Below are 21431 nucleotides of genomic sequence, written 5' to 3'. Positions count from 1 at the left end.
TCCGATGAAATACCTTTTAATATTAATAATTTTCTAAGTAATTATTTCAATGTAGAACCTAGCACAGTTGAGCAAGATAATGTTCCTATTTCAGAGGGGGACTTGCCATTGCTAAGTCGTAACACCTTACAAATTTTAGAGGATTTTAAAAACGAATTAACTGGGAACCCTTCTCTATCCCCCACTGATTACCTACTTCCACTTCAAACAACTGAAGTGGAGCATTCACATAGCCCTATTGTTGAACAGCTTGAGGGAGGGGGTAATATACAAGAGGGGGAGGGGGGTACAACATTTCCAGACTTTCAGCTGTCCAACACAATTTTAAATACAATAGCTGTCTACACTGCGACTTTTGGGGATCCATTTAATTCACTTATGGGAGAAAAATTTGTGTTTGATCCCATAGAAATTGTGCATGAACATGTAGATAAATTCGTGCACTACTGGAGAACCAAATTCAGTTGTGGGGAGGTAGGGATTCAATTAAGGTTTCTATTGTTTTAAAAGTTTTTTATTTAAATGAGGGGAAAAGTGAAGTTTATTATCATTATATACATTCCGAGGTGCGCGTAATTTATCCGAATTTGGAAAATTTTGAGGGTGTTTTTTTCGGAGTAGGTAGGACAAATTATTGCGCATCTTGAGAACTATAACGAAAAAGGGAGCGGGTCTGTAGTTTTATTTATTGAAAATTTAAGTGTAAATATTTGTAAATTTAAGAAAGATTTTATTTTAAGAGGGGGGCAGGTGGGGGGTATGAAAGGGATACAGTTTTAAATTTTAATCCAGATCTAGTAGGTTGTCGTGGTGTCCAGAAGATCTGTTTTGAAACAGATCAAAAATGTTTCAAGTTTGCTCTCCTCATATCAGCATTCGAGCCTCTAGCACGTGACGCTACCAAGACAAATTTAGATCATTGGGCTGTACATGGGAAGGAAGGGTCCAATTTCCCAATTGTAGATATCTCTTGTTTAGAAGGAAAATACCCAGTAACGCTAAGATCCATTGATATTTTTGAAAGGACTAATGCCCATTTAAATATCGGCGTTACTGTGGTTCAGTATGAAACTGAATTTGAAGATGGGGTTCGTTTAAAAAAGAAGGGGGTGGTTTTCCCTGTAAGGGGCCCGTCAATTGAATTAGTCAAACACTGGGTTTGGTTGTTGTATACACCACCTAGTGACCTTGCCAATTCAATTGGCCATTTTAACCTTATTACAGACATCAGTAGAGTTCTGGGGGAGGGTAAGACTAGGGGGACACGTTTCTACTGTCCAACATGTCTCTCCAGATTTTGGACTGAATTAAAGCTGCAAAATCATACGAGGCATTGTAGACGTCATGGCTACCAGACAGTGGAAATGGTTTCAGGGGATAGGTCCATTCTACGCTTTAAAATTTCCAAAACACCCTCCTCCAGTGCAACAAAATATCTTTAGACTGTGAAGCTAAGCTGGTGGAGGTGAACGATCCCCAATATCCAAACCGAATCAAAAAACACCAAGCTATTGCAGTGTCCTATGCTCATGCGCAAAGAGACAGTTCTAACACCATGCAGTTGTTAGAAATCGTAGAAACATTGGATGAGGGAAACGAGTGTAAGGTCAAGGCATTGACTAAACGCATTTGCACAGCTAATGGCGCTATTTCTCGTTTGAGAAATACCCATTATCCAATGGTGTTGTCTGCAGAGGATCGTCGCTCGATTAAAAATCAAAAAATATTTTGGGTTTGTAAGGGGGAGTTTGTAGAGGAGGATAAGGGGACTAAAGGGAAAAGAGGGGTGCGGGGGAAAGTCAGAGACCATAATCACTTTTGGCAGGAAACATCATCTGGGGGTAGTAATTTTAGAGGGGTAGCGCATCAATCGTGTAACTTAAATGTTAGCCAACAGTTTTTTATCCCTGTTTTCATCCACAATGCAAATTATGACTTAAAATTTATTTTACCGGCACTGGCACGTATGCACAGAGAGGGAGGGGGAGTAGACAGTCCATGGGTAAACAGTTCATTTACCTATAACATTATTCCCAAATCGACCGAGAAGTTGTTGCTTCTCGAGCTGAAATGGCAGGTAGTGGAAAATGGGCATACGTGTTGGAATAAAATCAGGTTTATATATCCCTTTAGTTTTTTTCCCAAGGCATTGAGTCAATTGATTCAAGTGCAGAAAAGCGACAATTTTGATAGCTTTCCCTTGCTTAAACAATACTTTCAAGACAGTAAAATGTATGACTTATTGACTAGCAACGGCGTATTCGCATATATCTATTACGGTTCTGGCGCTCGCTCAAGCAATGTAAAACTACCGCCAATTGAAGCTTTCCACAATTCACTGACCAGCAGCGAATGCACATCTGAAGAGTCTGAGTTTGCCAAGAAGGTGTGGGCTCATGTGGCTTGAAAAATGGATGATATTTTTGTAGACTGTACTTGGCCAGTGACGTTTTAACTCTGTTGGATATAGTCTGTAAGAACACAGACCGAATCTATTCAGAGTTCGGGTTAGATATAGGCTACTATTTTTCTACACATTTGGTGATGGATTTGATTTTAAAAATTAGTAGGGAGGAAATAGGCCTAATCACAGATGTAGATCAGCACCTTTTTCCAGAGCGCTCAATGAGGGGAGGGTAGGTTTTTCACGGGGACCGCGTCTTGTCAACTGATCCGAGCGGACAAAGCACCGGTGTAAAGTCAAATGCAGTGTTCTTGGACATGAACTCATTGTACCCCTCGGCAATGTCTCACTACTCTTTGCCGTGTGGGAACTATCAATGGCTTGAGAATCCTTGTGAGTTCCCCGACATTACCACCGTCGAGGACAATGGGCCACAAGGATGGTTCTTTGAAATTGAAGGTCACATTCCTCTGGCGTTTCACGATTCCGTCAAAGATTTTGTTTTTCCCTGTATCAATCGACCAGTGAGCAGGGACTCGCTGAGCCCCTACAATCGATCATTGGGTGAAGATATGGGGATGCACTGGACCCCCTCTAAGCAAAAGCTGATTGCTGATTTGGACCCTAAGGAGAATATCGTTGTTCACCGTGTGCTTTTGCAGTGGTTGGAGAACAATAGTTTAAAATCATCAAAATACATAGGATCCAACAGTTCAATCAGCGACCATACTTGAAAACGTTTATCGATACTTTTGTCGATAAACGCTCTAGGGCAAACTCCAAGGTCGAGAAGGAATTGTACAAACTCATCCTAAATTCAGCGTTTGGCAAAATGTGTGAAAGCGTACGTAACAGATCTCGCTGCGACGTCGTGACTGACCCTCTAGAGTGAGCATGAATTATTGCCGATCCCAATTTTACATCGTTCATGAGCATAGAGACTGGCATGGTTCTTCTAGACAGGAAAAAGCGAAATGTGGTACTGAACAAGAATATAGCAGGTGGCAGTTCAGTACTAGAAATTTCCAAAAACCTCATGTTATCGTTTTTTTACAATGTGTGCAAGGTGCAATGGCCATGGGAGGGGGAGGTTCAAGTTTACTATGCGGATACAGATTCTCTGCTGTTAAAGGTAAATGGGACCGAAGATTTATTGGATGGTCTAGAAAAGGGGGAACACATCAGCTCACGGATGGATTTCACCAACTGGAATCCATCACTCTACCCCGAGTTGGTGAAACGTCAAGCCCCCAACCAACTATTAATGTGAAAATCAGAGACGGGGAGTGATTTGATATCCAGGGGGGTGTTCCCGGGTCCCAAAGTTTATTGCGTTAAAACACATAATGGGGATGAAAAGCAGGCGTGTAAGGGGGTGCCTACACACTTTGTAAAGAACAATTTCAACTTGAGCGTGTAGAGAGACTGTGTAGAGAGTAGCCTAGTGCCGAGAACACAAGTACTTGCAATTCACTCTCTACAGCACATAAATTATACTGTGAGAGTGGAAAAGAATGCAATGTCATGTATATCTGACAAAGTCTTTGTGCTCAAGAATGGTGTGAGTGTCCTGCTTCATGGCCACTACCGTATTGCAGACCGAGTTGAATGCATAGACTATCGCAATCAACTTGGTCTGGATAAATTAACCTAACTTGAACTAACCAACTAACCACCATCAACCTTTCATAAATTAACTAACCACCACCACCACCACCACTGACCCAACTAACTAACCCATCCACTAACCTGTAGCAGTGACGACAACTATTGTACAGTTTTCACCCCCGCAGTTCCCGGGGGGGCCCTTCCCGCGGCTGGCTCCCGGGGGTTGGGGTTCCGCCCGCGGCCGGCTTCCGGGGGGGGGGGGCACCTTTAAATTCACTGTAATGTTCAACTGTGCTAGTTCATGTTCCAAGTGTTTTTTTTCTGTTGTTGTTTTCAAGTGCTCTTGTTTTCAAGTGTTTTTTTTTGTATAGAAAAGTGTGTGTTTGCTGCATAATGTGTTGTTGTTGTACAGGAAAGTGTTGTACAAAAAAGTGTTATTGCTGTTGATGGACAAAAAAAGTGTTTTTATTTTATGTTGTACATAAAGTGTTATTATTGTTCCAGTTGAATAAATATTTGTTTTCATGTTGCTGAAATAAATGCTGCCATGAAATTTTGTTTTCATTTTGCCGAAATAAATGCTGCCATGAAATATTGTTTTTTGTTGTTCTTGTTAACGTACTAGATAGATCAATGGGAAAATTATTACTACTTATTCATTGGATACGTATGATTTACAGTTAGTTGTAGTCCGACTCTTGTCAACACCATGTAACAATTTAAAACACCCTTCAGATCGTTTCTGTGTGGACCCTCAATGTCGGGGAAAAAACTCTTTTAGCTAAAATAATTCAAAATTGCGATAAAATGTTTTTGGAAAAACTGAAAAAAATCTACTATTGCTATAGTATTTGGCAGGAGTCCTATGATCAAATAAAAGCTATTACCACAACTATACCAATACAATTCATACGAGGACTTGATATTTTCAATAGTATTGAACCGAACTCGTGGCTGATTATTGATGATTTGGCTGAATCCATTGAACAGTTCTCACAGGAAATGCTACAACTGTTCACTGTTTGCTCCCACCATGAACACATTTCCATAACCCTAGTTCCACACAATCTGGTTCACCAGAGCAAATGTATGCGAACCCTTGCTTTGAATTGCACTATCTATATGATCTATCGAGTCGTTCGTGATTCTAGCTCGCTCATAACTCTCAATAAGCAGATATACCCTGGCGCCCCAAAATTTCTGTTGTCAGCGTACACTCAGGCGACTAATAAACCCTATGGTTACATTTTGCTGGATCTTAATCAGAGCACACCCGAGGATCTACGTGTAGTCACCGACATTTTCGACAATGACATTAAAGTATATCTTCCGGTGAACAGTAGAAAAGGCTATTAGTTGCAATTATGACACTGAAGAAACTACACGAACAACGGCATTTATTTGCCGTTTTAAGCACTTCAAAACCCTTTCTTAGGAAGGCCATACTCAAACATGGTGTCGACAATGATTTCATTAATCTAATATCTGAACTTTGTTTAAATTTAACTGAGGGCAATGTTCAACTGCCAGAAGGTTTTAGACAACAGACAATGCAACATCGTTCCACTGTCGGCGCCTTGGCTGGTAAAAACATAGGAAAAAATTTGAAAAGAACACGGCTCCTTCAAGCGGGCGGTAGCTTTTTCACACTTTTACTGCCAATAATTGCAGGACTTGTAAACAGTTTTCTCTGGATGGCAAAACCCTATAAATTGACACCATTTGAACTTGTCCTCTCGCCCATAGAACATTTGGAAGACAATCTAAGCAAATTCATTAATGATGAGAATATTGCCGATGATAAAAAATTGCTTTTACTTCAAGATGCATTGCGACGTGTTGCCAAACATAGATCTTATTGTGAGAGACCCATCACCGCTGTTACCGATCCCTCTAAACAGGAATCATCTCCTCAAGATTCTGCACAATAAAAGCAGAAGGAATTGAACTCAATTGTATTGAAAATTGGAATGCTTTTGCCACTGACCTATCGAGAACAGAGTAAAAGAGTATTATCATATCTCATGTTGGAAACTGGTGGTGAACTAGTTCAAGTTGACAGCACAGGGAAACGAATTAAAAGTCAGGGGAAAAGTTATAATCTAGTTGATTTTATTTGTGATATGGTGACGAATCGTAAAGGACTTTTATCATTTGAAAATGATCCATACACCTTTCTAAGTGTATCAAACTTCCCCAAAAGTCTTATTGGTAATAAGCAAGTTCTAAAGAAACTAAGACAATATAGCCCACCAACAACGCCAACACCTTTTAAAAAAGAAGAAGATTCAATATTTGAAAATACTAGCAGCAATGATTTTATAACACCTGTAGCTGCCAGTCAAAAGCGAAGACGAATTGATTCATCCTCCAGTGTGCAAAAGGGGAGTGGACATTACACTACGTGTTTACGTTCAAAATGGATGAAGTTCTGAAAGGTGTCTATGAAAATGTTGGTGAAGCGGGAAGTTTAAGTTCTCCCAAAACGCTTTCTAAAGTTGTCTCCGGCACCACATTGAAAAATGCAAAACAGTATCTAGAAAATGAACCGAGTTACACACTGCACCGGAATCACAGGCTTCGCAGCAAACAATATAGACAAACTAAAGCCTTTTACCCTCTGTATATAATGCAAATGTATCTCCTAACTCTAGACGCATTTCAACGGCGTCACAATTCGCCCTACAAATATATTCCGGTGGCAATCAGTATCTTTAGTCGCTATGCATATGCCATTCCATTACGGTCAAAGAGAGGTGTTGAAGTTGTTCGGGCCATTGAAAGCATTCTTGAACAGGATTCATATAGAAAAATTCAATCGAATCGTGGTAGTGAATTTTTTTAATCCCCATTTGTAAAAGGTTCTATTGAAATATAATACAACACTTTATCATAGTCACAGCCCGATAAAGGCTGCATTGGCTGAACGATTAATAAGAACGATTCGTCTATTAATTTCAAGATATTGTACACTGAAAAATACATCTGCTTTTATTCATGATTTAGATAAAATCATGCGGATATATAACCATCGACATCATCGATCTCTGTCCAACTCTAGCCATCGGGATGTTCATTGCAGTGAAAATACATTTGATGCTTTTCTAAAGCAATACTCCAATGGCAATGAGAAGAAAGCGAAGAAATTCAATGTTGGTGATACTGTTCGAATTAATAGAACCACCAATATTTTTGAAAAGGGGAATTATTTATGGAGCACCGAACTTTTTAAAGTGTCCCCAATCCTGGACACCGAGCCCACGACATATCGACTGCGAGACACCAAAGATGAGGAGATTCTCGGTGGTTTTTATGAATATGAACTGCAAAAAGTTAGAAACACTAGTGAAATTTATCAAATTGAAAAGATTTTAAAGAGTCTTACTCGTAGGGGCAAGAAACAGTTGCTTGTTCGCTGGCTAGGATACAACTCGGATTTTGATTCTTGGGTCAGTGCTGAAGATATTAACAATGCCCAATGATTTCTATGTGACTTTCATGTCCAATGTTTCTGATCCTCTCTACAATGATCTGAATAGAACAAGTGATTTTTGGATGAAACTCTCCCCCACCATTAAATTTGACGAAAAGTATGAAGTGTGTCTTGTCGATTTTATTCTCAAAAATACCTATGACATCCTGAGAGAGAATCGTGAATATGAAATAAAAATTCTACACCGCGAATGGCCACTCCGCAGAGATCGACATGATGATTTGCCACTCGTTAAAGATCGACATAAAATTGAAAAGTTCAATTCATTTGAGTATCCATTTGTCGTATTACCCTACGAGGAACTCATCTGTAAGAATGATTTATGTCGTACTATCATTAAAAGAATTTCCACTCGTAAAAAAGGAGCTTTTCATTTCAACTATTCAAAGGAGGAGGGCAAGATCTACATTAGTTCACCTATTGCCAATGAAAAGATTATTCTCAATGATAACCTAAAGGATGTTCTTGGCTTTAAGGTCAGTATAATCAATGGTAAAAGTGCTGGAAACACGAATTTAATTTTTGCTGACTACCCGCCTGTCTTCTCCACGGACACTTGTATATTTCTCTATGCCTTATTTGTGGAAACATCTCGGGTTGGTAATTCAAATGTTCCCCACCTACGGGTTCTTGAACAAAAAACCAATCAAGAATATATTCACCACTACAATATAAAGCATCTTCAGTATATTCCCGTAAACACTTCCTATTTGGAACTCTGTCAGTTAACACTAAGAACTGAATTAGGTGACCCTCTAGAAATTTCAAAAGGAATGGCTGTGATTACATGCCATTTTCGGCCCATCGTTCAACAACAAGATGTATTATAGAAAAGTGTTATTCACTTGTCCTGATATTGACTGCTATGTTAATACTTTTGGCCGAAGACAACTGGGCAATGAATTGGACTAATGCAAGGGTCGCTCGTTAATGTATGGTCACGGTCTTGATAGTTGGCTTGCTCAGCTGTTTTACTCCTCGTTGCCTTTGACTACAAAATATGTTGTACCGACGGCAACGGACTTTGCATCCTCTACACTATACGATTGGGACTCTGGCAAGGATTTTAAAAAAAGTGCTACAGAAAATCTTAGGTCCAGTGCACGAACCCTTGGCGAGGAATTAAAACAAAATGGTAAAGGTTTAAAAAGGTCAAGAAACAATGCATCACTCATCAGTCTCTACTCAGGTCGGAAACGAAAGACATCACCACTCTTGTCTAAGAAAATAAGGAAAAAGCCGACACGTAGTGTAAACAGAAGCCCCAGGAAGAGAATTTTTAGATCGAAACTAGATTTCTTCTCTTAAGATGTCCTACCTACCGGATAAGGATTCTCAACCCTCAAGCGCCTCCGCATTAAATCTATTCCATGCTGAAAATTTTGATGTGAGTGTCAAGCATGGATAATATGAACAATTTTATCCTCAACAACCCCTCTCTGATAATATCCACTTTCAAATTTATTCCAATAAAGACTACTTTATGGACATGTCTTCAACATTTATATATTTGCAAATGAAAGTTCGGAAATCCGACAATACAATGCCATATCTGGCTAATGGGATATCCTATGAAAATTGTATACTACACAATTTATTTCGTCAAGTCAGTGTCTACATCAATGGCACGCTGGTGAGCACAACCAACAATCTCTCAAACTATACAAGCTATATGCAGTTCATGCTGATGACACCCAAGTCATGCAAGGAATTGAGAGGCACCTCCATTGGATATGAATATATTACTAATACTGATAGTACTGATGCACTTAAAAATGCTACAACTAGTGAATTACATCTAGTTGGAAAAATATATCATGAAATATTTAATATACCCCAATGGCTGCCGCCCAATGTTAAAGTGGATATAAAATTGACGCTTGCACCATCAAATTTCATATTGAGAAAGGAACTTGCCGCCAATCCCGATGTAAGTCTCTCCCTCACCTCGGCAATACTCCATGTACGCAAACAGCAGGTTATGAGTTCTGTTGCTTTGGCCGTGGAAAAACTGAGAGCCAATGGAAATAATATTAAACTACTTGTTCTTCATACAATCACCAATCAACGTCATATTGCCATGGGCTCACGAACCTTCACCGACTCATCCTTTGTCAGTGGTGAAAACACCTGGAAACTTGTATTGACATTTGTAAAAAGCGCATGTGCAATAGGATCATTGAATGGATGTCCATATAAATTCGAGATGTTTGGACTTTCATCTCTTGTTTGCAAAGTAAACGGTATCCCACTCTACAATCTATCCTTTGATAAATCCTATAGAACATTGTATGAGTTGACCATGCAAACCCTAGATCATGATTCGCAACTATTTGAAAATGGTATAACCGAAGAAATGTTTGCTAAAAAACATGGTATTATTGTCCTGGATTTGTCTGGCACACAGGATATGAGTATAGTACGTACGGGGACTGTGCGTTTAGAGTGTACATTTGCCGACCCATTGGCTGAGAGTATTGCACTAATCTCACTAAATCAATATGAAACCTATTGGGAAATCACTCCCGAAGGCAGTGTTTTACTAGACTTGGCACCATGAACACGAGTGAAATGATCAGTGTATTTAATATGGATCCCTACATGTCCCAGTACAAATCCTATTGTCTACCCGCAGACTGTCTTGGAAAAATTCAAAGTGCGAACAATACCTTGATTATTGTTAATAGCAGTCCATCGACTGTGCTGACGGGTCATTGGCTGTGCATCTTTCAAACAATGAAAACGATTGAATTTTTTGATCCTCTTGGCCTACCCTATACATTTTACACACCCCACATCAGCAACTATATTGAGAGCAGTGGGAAAACTATTATTCAAAATCGGAAGAGGGTGCAGGATCTAATGACTAAAAGCTGTGGCTTCCATGCACTACTATATTTTGTGTTCCGATGTCACGGCTATACTTACAAGCAGTTTCTCCACATTTATGGTGACAATCCACGTCTGAACGACTTTCTAGTGGAAAATATCCTCTTAGACCTATAAAGTATTGATTTCAGTGCCCTAAGAGTAAAGTGCTTAAAAAATGTTTGTGAATTTGTTTATTAATAAAATGTATATATACAACAATGTCTTTAAATCTTCACTTTTAGATTTCTTCATCGGTGTATAGGCAATTGTTTTGAACCACTAATGCTGGTAAATCATTTGGATTCACTGTATATTGATCTTGATTGACTGCAAAGTCAGGGTCACATTTTCTACAGTACAATGTAACTTCACTCTTGTCATATCTCTTTGTATAGTCAATGATACTATTTGCATTCATATTATGAAATTCACGAGTTTCAATCGGTCTATTTGAAGCAACATCACATACAGTGTTTTCAAGTGGTGAATCACATTCGGTAACTGACAAATAATAATCACTTGTCTTATAGTCTTTATTTACTTTGTCATTAAAGCAATGACGAAGGAACAAAATTGTCTTGCTACCCAAACAGTTTAATCGTACACCTGGCCCCTCCTCTCAGACTCATTTGAATCCGTGACAAGACCAATATTATAGAGCTAAACTAAAATAATTCTTAGGACTCTTTCCAATCATAGCTGGGTAAGTATTCTCCCACTGATCACATTTATCATAGTGACAATTGGAGCAAAGGTATCCTCTAGGGTGAGAGTCACAAATCTCTTCAAGACATTAATTACATCCTTTAATTTGTACTGCATAGCCTCTATGTAATTTACAAGGATTACATAATTTACAATTTTCACAATAGTTATAAATAATTGTACAATTCTCACATTGAGTCCAACTGCCAAGAGTGTACATGCACAATGGACATGTATAGAAAATTATTGGTTTCCGATGTCAACTCTCTCACAGCTAGAACGAAACTGATCGTCCTGGCTCAATAAATTCAATGAGGGGAAAGGGGAGAGGAGTAACTCTGTGACGTTACGTCTTTCGAATGGTGGAGCCATCTACATTGAATCCATTGGCAATGTTTTAAAAAGTGTATCCACAAAATGATTCGGCTTTGTTCTAATTAATATATCAATAAATTGACTATAAGCATTTGAATCACATTTCAAAAGTTTCATACAATAATCCAATGGGGGAGAATCAGTTTTCATTATATTTTCAAGTGTTCCTTGAGAGAATATCCTGCGTTGAAGAGATAATTCGAGAAAATCATAATCCAAAATCAAATGTTTTTACATAAACACTAGATTTGATCTAATTCTCTCTTTCTCAAATTTATTCATTTTTCAGCCCTTTCACTCTGACTGCTGACTCTAGACTGACCCTAATTCGTTAGCCCTAACCAGAAAAGCATGTATAATTAGCGATAGAGTTTATTGTCTTCGATATGTTTCACTAATGCACTTAAAGCACATTGAAGTCTGTTCATATGTGCTATATCAACTTTTGCAGCGAAACATAATTGATCTTCCATTTTAAATTTGCTCAAGTATATCACATATCTTGAATATACTGCATCCCATTCCAGACAAAGCCGTTATCCTTTCTTGATTTCCACCGAATTGTTTGGTGCTATTTTATTATTACAATCGACTCCACTATCAACTTCTAATAGGGTAAACATTCCACTCATCGCCGTCACAAATATATATCCAAATGAGTAAAGTCAAAACTGTTCTTCTCACTCCTTTGAATTTTATTCAGAGACTAATAAAAACTATAGCAAAAATCTTTTCCTTATATTCCCTCCGCCACTAATATGTAAGCGAGCCCTCTGATTGGCTGGGAAGGAAACACGTGGTCTAACTGTTTTCTATTTCTGGAAACTCATAACATTTGCCTCGAGCATACACTTACAACAACAACAACAACAAATACTGTTTCCTATTTTTGGATCATAACATACACCTCGAGCATGCACTTACAACAACAACAACAAATACTGTTTCCTATTTCTGGATCATAACATTCTCCCCTAGTGGGCACCTGGCCAAAAACAACAGCAAGATCTTGGAAAAAGAGGTCATTGATCGATTAAGCAATCATTCTCCCTAATGACTCTATGCCCATATTTGGTGTGCTGACACGACCTTTAGGGTCATCTCTACTTTTCAGGTCAACTAGAGGAGGGATAAAATTAAATTAAACACCGCTTTTTGTGCCCAGATTTTCTAAGGGGTATGTTGTTAAAAATTTTTGATAATATTTCTCCAGCATGGACATAGCAGGCCAAACTATAAAGCCTTAAGAAAACGAAAAGATGTAAAGTATTATTTTCTTTTTCCCTGAAAAGACTATGTCAATATAAAAGAACAGAAATTAATTAAAAAAACTTTTTCCACAAAATATGTTTTTCAAAGAAAATTAAAGAACTCCATTAAAAAAAACTGAGCAAAAATAAAATTAAATAATCTACCAGGCTTGAAACTACCACAAATCAGCATCGATAAATAAATGAAACCCAATTTGAACAGATCTTACAATAATTAACAGAGTAAAACTCAAAATGAGCAGAAATTAATGTAGGTTGGCCTCAAAACCCCTATGTCTTCCCAAGGCCAGAACATAATTTGCATTTTACTGAAAAAAATACTAATGAATGTCCATTGTCAGTTTAATATACATATACTGATATTTAGAAATCGAAATATTAATTTTTTGCCTTTGACTACATGCATCCTTAGGAATGAATATACCGTTCTGCGGCATTACTACTTCTGAAACTGGAAAGCAAAATTTATAGTGTTTGTATTGTTTCAAGTTCCCTAATTTAAAAAAATACCTTCTGATAAGTCTCTGGAACCTTTTTAGATATAAAAGTCATAAATTTGTTTAAAAATGGCAGAAAACTCCCGATTGGTGCGGCACAATCTTTTTCTACTAATGAAGGACACTAAAACTTTCAAATTCCTTTCTAATGAACCTTATCCTGAAGCTCTAGCGCTAAATGTAGTGCTAATATTTTTACCTGTGTATCCTTTTAACATCAACTTGTGATATACAGAATTGAAGTACTTAGTGCAGCCTTTTTTATACTAATGTGCAACTAAGACGTCACTCCAGATTGCCAAAGGCAAATGATAAATCTGTACGACTCTATGCCAGGAACTGGTATAAGGGTCAACATGATTCTTACAGCTGCAAGCCTGGCCGAGTCCCTCCTATACAACTGCATCTCTGGGCTGGCCTGAAGTTTGAAGTAAGTTTGTTGATGTTATCCACTTTTATCTTTCAAGTCTGTTTATGCTATCAGTAGGGAGGCACCAGTAATTTCGGAACGAACAACTGGGGAAAACAAGATCATACACCTATTTCTAAGCCAGAAACAGAGCTAGAAATACTGGACGAGATGTTGTCACAGCCACACGCTCATTGAATACTGCCGGGGGAATTTCAGCATTGGATTTTACGTAATTTCTTTCGTTGAAATCAAACTACCGTACACATTATCTGCTATGTTGCCATTTCACCTCGGGAATATTGTTTATAGTGTTTGTGCTTCAAACCTAAGATAAAAGTTCGTTTTAAAGCATTGAGGAACAACCACCATATAAAATGGAAGATATTGATGTTATTGCTACGCAAAATATATAACATAAGTTTTATATATAAATAGTTAATTGATATATTTGCATCGTAAATTTTTACCAAATCATATTATTAACTTACGAATAAAGTAAATATACCGCTTGATGCCTCTTTTTTATGCTCTTTCCGAATATAATAATCATTCTTGTCGGAAATGAATTTTAGTCCACACCCTGTATATACCAAGTCATGGTATATATTTGAACATTGGGAGGGGGAAGAGCGTTATATTTTTTTATTCATTAGTCAATAATATGAATTGGTAAAGACTTTACCATTTACATTGTATTTTAGCATTATAGGCCTATAAGCTGTGTATGTTAACGAACTTTTTTTTTCTAATTATAGGTCTATATATTGGGGACATGCTATCAAGACTATATTTCTAGAGTTATAAAATTTCGAAGGTTTTACAATTGAGGAGTCTATATAGTCTATTGGTATCTGATGTACCTTGAAACTATAGCCGAACAGGCTGAGGCAGCCACTAGACAGGGAGATAGCTCTACTGTGTATGCCATAACGAAGCAGTTAGCGGGTATTTCAAAGGCGTCGTCAACTCAAGCTGAAAGCAAAGAAGGCAGCTTATTAACTCAGACTGATTACATAGTCCGACGCTGGAAGGAGCATTTTAGCGAGGTACTAAATCAGATGCCTCTCGCAACTAGTTTAAATATCCCTGAAGAACCACTGTCCGGTCTCGGAATATGCTCCGGGCCTCTCATACTTAGTGAAGTAAAGGAGGCCCTAAAGAATTTGAAAAACGGAAAGGCTGCAGGCAATGATGGCACATCACCAGAATTATTGAAGTACGGTAGAAGCGCCCAAGCCGAACCCATGTTTGAGCTTCTTTCCCTTGTTTGGGATGAAGAAAAAGTCTCTAGTGTATGGTCGAAGGCAGTAATAATAAAACTCTTGAAAAAAGGACAAAAGACTAAGTGTAATAATTGGAGAGGTATTGCTTTACAGTCTGTAGGCAATAAAGTCCTGTGCCAAATAATTCTTAACAGGATTCAAAGTAAAGTGGAGAATGTTCTGAGAGATGAGCAGCACGGATTCTGCCAAAATAGATCATGTTGTGACCTGATATTTAGCCTGAGAGTCCTGCTGGATGAATCCAATGAATGGCAAGTTCAGCTACTTATAGTATTGATAGATTTTCTCAAAGCCTTCGACTCGATACATCGCGGAACCATGTGGAAGATTATGGAAGTCCGACCAAAACTGTAAATATAATTAAAGCGCTATATCATGATATCATGTGCGCAGTACAGACAGAGGGTGGTCTAACAGAGTGGTTCTCTATTCAGTCAGGTGTAAGGCAAGGCTCCATTCTAGCACCATTACTGTTTGCCATACTGATAGATTTCGTTCTCCGTAGATGCTGTTTTAGTGGCGGTCTACAATTAAATCCACTGAAGGAACTCAATGATGGTGATTTTGCAGACGATGTTGCAGGCGATGTTGACGACCCAGATGATATGCAACGCAACATTAATGAACTCAGTCATATGGTAAATACTGTCGGACTCTCCATAAACGCTAACAAGATCAAATCAATGTCGAATGTAGTCATACCTGACTTGGCCAAAGGACTTTTGGTTAACAACGAGGAAATTCAGGAAGTGAGAGAGTTCAAGTATATCGGCAGCATTCTTACGCAAGATACCAATTCCGAAAGAGAATTACTGTGCCAAATAGCATTGGCTGGGTCTGCTTTTAGCTACCTTAGAAATGTTTGGAGAAATAACAAATGTTCTCAGAAGCTAAAGCTTAAAATTTATAATAGCAATGTGGTCTTCGTTCTTACGTCCGTCTGTGAAACTTGGAGCATCACTGCTCTGCAAGAACGACGACTCCAGGCATTTGACAACAATTGCCTAAGGTTTGTCCTAAATATACATTGGACGGAAAGAATACGAAATGATGAAATCTATCGTATGACAAATCATGCCCCCATCCTTGATCTCATGAGAAAGTCGCGATGGATGTATTGGGGGCATATGATGCAAATGGGGGATGAAAGGCTGCCGCAAGACGCATGGTGCTGGACACCCCCCGGTCTCCAGAAGTCAAGGAGACCGAAAATGACCCTTGGTGGGTCGCTAAATAAGAAGGCGAAGCTTGCGAGGTCCTCGATGGAGGAGCTTTGGTTGAAGGCTCAGGAAAGGTCGTCGTGGCGAACCACTGTTGCCTGTTGCTGGCTTATGCGCCCCCAGGCGTATGAGGACCTAAGTCTAAGTAAGTAAGACTAACAAAGAAATTTATCCCTACTTAATTCTCTTATTTAGAAAGATGATTTCTTTAATGCATATTGACTATGTCATAATAGTTAACGACCAAAAAAAATCTTTATTTATACTAATTTCAGTTATGACCAAATATCTGACAGTTTATGAATGGCTATATTCAACGTTATTATCCAAAAAAATTGTTTATACATAATCATTGAATTTGAAAAAATCTAACCGAGTTTTAATGACAAAGTGTCTTTCGTTTGAACCGTACTGGATATCAAATATTTTTTTACACCCCATAATTTAAGAATAGCAATTAGAGAGAGAATAACTTTAAACCAGTTCACCCTTTTGAACTTCGTTTTCATTAGAGTAGAATTTTTTTTTGCATTAATATAGAAGAAAAGATGGGAAAGGGATGCATGAGGGGGGGGGGTGTGATTTTTATGACTCTGGGATTCAAAAAACTATAATCTAATATCTTTATAAGAGTAATTTTGACGAATATGCCCCTCCCGCTGACCAAAACGCCTGGATTGAGGATAGAAATCGCTCACGTCCTTCTGTAATTAAATACACCAGACCCTAGATGTCATATATACAAGGCAAGAATACGATCGGTGTCAATACATGGACCAATATGCAAGAAGGTGAATTAATTAAAGATATTTTGATCTCGCAGTTAGCAACTAATGTGAGTTCTAAATTTAACGATATATCTTGTAAATAGATTAGCAGTCAACAACGGCAAATTCCCATTTTTTGCGCTATTGACAACTGAATAACATCAAATAGAAAAGTGATATGTGCCTGTCACATCATGATTGGCATGAGATAAAACTACCCTGTCGATTATTACATCAACCTATAATTCCAAATTAAAACCATTTCTAAAGTTTTTCCGGTTTACAACCATTCACTTCAACAACAAGCAATTAGCTGATTTTTTTGACATTTTTAAAAAAAGGTGGTTTATACACTTTAAAAATAAGCTCTTCTCAGGAGATGGCCTAAAGGGATTAGACTATCCGTTTTAAACCAAGTAAGATCCTGGATTTTCCAAAACAGATAAAGAGTATTAATTTGAAATTTTAAGGAAATGTTGAAAAAAATCAGAACCTACTACGTCCCATTTAGATTGTAAATATAATAAATCAGTAATACTTATGGGGTTGCTATTAAATTGAAACTTCAAGGATATATGTAGAGGGGTTCGCGGGACAATAAACAAATTAAAGGGTACTATATTTACCCAGATATTGCTGCTAAACGTTATTTATTTTAATGCTTATGCTTTAAATTACTTAAAAATATAGTTGCTAATAATCCAATTTTTGACTTTTTAAAAAAACGGGTAATTTATTCACTTTGAAAGTAAGTGTCTATTTTCTTTATAGATTAGAACAGATTTCATATCATGCGCAATACCTTCTCCCCTGATTGATGTAATAATCGAAAGGGTAGTGTAATCCCATGCCAATCATGATGTGACAGGCACATATCACTTTTCTATTTGATTTTATTCAGTTGTCAATAGTGCCAAAAATAGGACTTTGACGTTTTTGACTGTTAATGTCTTTACAAGAAATATCGTTAAATTTAAAACTCACATTAGTTGCTGATTGCGAAATCATCATGTCCTTAGTCAATTCACCTTCTTGTATATTGGTCCTTGTATTGACAGCTATGGTATTCTTGCCTTGTTTGTATGACGTCGAGGGTCTGGTATATTTAATTATTGAAGGACGTGAGCGATTTCTATCCTCAATCCGAGCGTTTTTGTCAGCGGGAGGGGTATATTCTTCAAAATTATCCTTAAAAAGAAATTGAATTATAGTTTTTTCAATGCCATAGTGAAAAAAACTCACCCCCTTTCATGCATCCCTTTCCCATCTTTTCTTCTATATTAATGCAAAAAAAAATTCTACTCTAATGAAAACGAAGTTCAAAAGGGTGAACTGGTTTAAAGTTATTCTCTCTCTAATAACTATTCTTAAATTATGGGATGTAAAAAAATATTTGATATCTAGTACGGTTCAAACAAAAGACACTTTGTCATTAAGATTCGGTTAAGTTTTTTTTTAATTCAATGATTGTGCGTAAACAATTTTTTTTCGATAATAATGAGTTTATCAAAGTTGAATAGTCAAATATTTGATCTAAAACTGAAATAAGTTGAAATAAAGATTTTTTTTGGTCGTTAACCATTATGATATAGTCAATATGCTTTAAAGAAAATCATCTTTCTAAATAAGAGAATTAAGTGGGGTTAAATTTCTTTATTAGTCTAGGACACCCCAATAGACTATATAGACTATTAACGCCAATTATAAAACCTTCAAAATTTTATAAACTCCAGAAGCATAGGCTTGATAGCATGTTCTTAATATATAGACCTATAATTGGAAAAAAAGTTCGTTAACACACACAGCTTATAGGCTTAAAATGCAAAAATACAATGCAAATGGTAAATTTTTACCAATTCATATTATTGACTTATGAATAAAGTAAACTTAAGACTCTTCTCCATCCCAATATTCAAGTATATATCCTGAATTCGTATATAGAGGGTGGGGTCTAAAATCCATTATTGACAAGAATGATTATTATATTCGGAAAGAGCATAAAAAGAGGCATCGAATGGTATATTCACTTTATTCGTAAGTTAATAATACAATTTAGTAGAAATTTACCATGCAAATATCTCAATTAACTATTCATAAATAATGTTATTTATGAATATAATGTTACATATCTTATGTTATAAATTCGCGTAGCAATAACATCAATATCATCCATTTTATATGGTTATTGTCCCTCAATGCTTTCAAACGAACTGTTATCTTAGGTTTGAAGCACAAACACTATAAACAATGTTCTCAAGGTGAAATGGCGTCATAGCAGATAATGTGTACGGTCGATAACATCACAGTCGATAACATCAACAAACTTACTTCAAACTCCAGGCCAGTCCAGAGATGCAGGTGTATAGGAAGGACTCGGCCAGGCTTGTAGCTGTAAGACTCATGTTGACCCTTGTACCAGTTCACAGCATAAAGTCGTCCAGATTTAAGATTTGCCTTTGGCAAACTGGAGTGACATCTTCGTTGCATATCAGTATAAACAAAGGCTGCACCAGGTACTTCAGTTCTGTCTATCCTAAAAGTTGATGCTAAAAGGATATATAAGTAAAAATATTAGTACTACATATAGCCCTAGAGCTTCGGGCTAAGGGTCATTAGAACGGAATTTGAAAGTTGTAGTGTCCTTCATTATTAGCAAAAAGATTGTGTTACACCATTGGGGAGTCTTTTGCAATTTTTGCACAATTTTATGACATTTAAATCTAAAAAGGTTCCAGACGCTGATCGAGAGGTATTTTGAAAAATTAAGGGACTTTAAACTATCCAAACACTATAAAGTTTGCTTTCCGGTTTCAGAAGTTGTAATACCCCAGAACGGTAAATTCATTCCTAAGGAAGCATGTAGTCAAAGGCAAAAATTAACATTTTGATTAATAAATATACATATATGTATATTAAACCGACAATGCACATTCATTAGTATTTTTTTAAGAAAAGTACAAATTCAGTTGTTCGTGATTAAAGTTCTCTAATAACTCTCAGTAAACAAATAATTCCCGGTGCCCCCAAATTTGTAATTCTAGTGTACAGTCAGGTGACAAATAAGCCCTACGGGTACAATTTGCTGGATTTTAATCAGATTACAACGGAGGATTTGCGTTTAGTCACAGATATTTTCAACATAGACATCACTGTATATCTTTCGGTGAACAGTTGAAAGGACTATTAGTTACCATCATGACACTGAAGAAAATAAACGAAAATAGACAATTATTTTCTGTTCTAAGCCCTTCAAAACCACTACTCAGGAATGCCAAACTCAAACATGGTGTTGACAAAGAATTTATTAATCTAATATCTGTACTTCGTTGAAATCTAACTGAAGGCAATGTACAGTTGCCAAAAGGTGTTAGACAACAGACAAAGCAACAACGTTCCACTGTACGTGCCTTGGCTTGCAAAAACATAGGGAAATAATTTAAAAGAAAACATCTCTTTAAAGCGGGCGGTAGCTTTTTTACACTTTTACTGCCAATAATCGCAGAACTTGTAAACAGTTTTTTTCTAGATGGCTAAACCCTACAAATGGACTCCAATAACAAATATACAAATATAAACCTATTTCTGCACAATCTGTTTCATCAGTGCAAGTGTATGAGGACCCTTGCTTTGAACCGAACCGTCTATATTATCTATAGAAGTTTTTCTATCTGGAAATCAACTATGCTGAACAAAACAGCTATCTCAAAATTTTTATTTGATGTTTTTGGGAGAATGATGGGCGTGGGGGAGGGGGCTAGTTGCCCCTAAATTATTGTCGACTATTTAAAAGGGCACTAGCCCTTTCAATTTCCAACAGAATCATTTTTTTAAAGTTTCTACGACAATACCTTCTTTAAAAACCTTATATGCCTCCAAGGCATAACTTAAAACCCTTGCCCTGAGGGCTGTGGGAGAATGTCCTCATCCAAAATATATTTTCTATCTGAAAATCAACTAGGCTGAACAAAATGGCTATCTCAAAATTTTGATTAGATTTCTTTGGGGAACTGAAGGGCGTGGGGGGGGGGTAGTTGCCCTCCAATCACTTTCGACTATTAAAATGGGCACTAGCCCTTTGGATTTCTAATCGAATGAACCTTTTTTTTAAGTTTCAACGACCACACCTTCTATAAAAATGTTATATGCCCCCAGGGTATAACTTAAAACCCTTACCCCAAGGGCTGTGGGGGAGTGTCATCCTCAAAGATATATTTTCTATCTGTGAATCAACTGCGCTGAACGAAATGGCTATCTCAAAATTTTGATTGGATTTGCTTGGGGAAATGATGGGCGTGGGGGCGGCTAGTTGCCCTTCAATCACTTTCGACTATTACAACTGCACTAGTCCTTTGAATTTCCAATTGAATGAGCCTTATTTGAAATTACTGCCAAAAGTCTTTAAAAAAAAGCCCTTATATGTCCCCGGGGCATACTTAAAACCCTTGCCCATAAGGCTGTGGGGGAGTATCCTCCTCAAAAAGATACTTTCTATCTGGATATCAACTACTCTGAACAAAATGGCTAT

The 21431-nt window shown here is 37.3% G+C and overlaps 1 protein-coding gene across 1 annotated transcript; it reads left to right on the top strand.

Moving 5' to 3' along the window:
* Nucleotides 1-14490: 14490 nt before the first annotated feature.
* On the top strand, nt 14491-17749 carry LOC148954420 (uncharacterized). Its single transcript, XM_089086267.1, has 3 exons — nt 14491-14998; nt 15313-15557; nt 17678-17749. The coding sequence occupies exons 1-3, from the start codon at nt 14491-14493 to the stop codon at nt 17747-17749; spliced, it is 825 nt and encodes a 274-aa protein (XP_088942393.1).
* The last annotated feature ends 3682 nt before the right edge of the window (nt 17750-21431 follow it).

The sequence above is a fragment of the Artemia sp. Qi Xiang Cuo genome, chromosome 3 (assembly GCF_049724085.1).
Source record: "Artemia sp. Qi Xiang Cuo chromosome 3, ASM4972408v1, whole genome shotgun sequence".
In the NCBI taxonomy this organism is placed as follows: domain Eukaryota; kingdom Metazoa; phylum Arthropoda; class Branchiopoda; order Anostraca; family Artemiidae; genus Artemia; species Artemia sp. Qi Xiang Cuo.
Note: the sequence above shows the minus strand (reverse complement) of the source record. Positions and strands in the feature narration are given on the sequence as shown.

Bases quoted from the DNA above. Each gene is read 5' to 3' on its own strand.
- LOC148954420 (XM_089086267.1), top strand. From the start codon at position 14,491: ATGTACCTTGAAACTATAGCCGAACAGGCTGAGGCAGCCACTAGACAG. The intron at 14,999-15,312 runs GTATTGCTTTAC...TCATGTGCGCAG, and splicing joins TAAGTGTAATAATTGGAGAG to TACAGACAGAGGGTGGTCTA. The intron at 15,558-17,677 runs GTAAATACTGTC...TTTTCTTTATAG, and splicing joins TTAATGAACTCAGTCATATG to ATTAGAACAGATTTCATATC.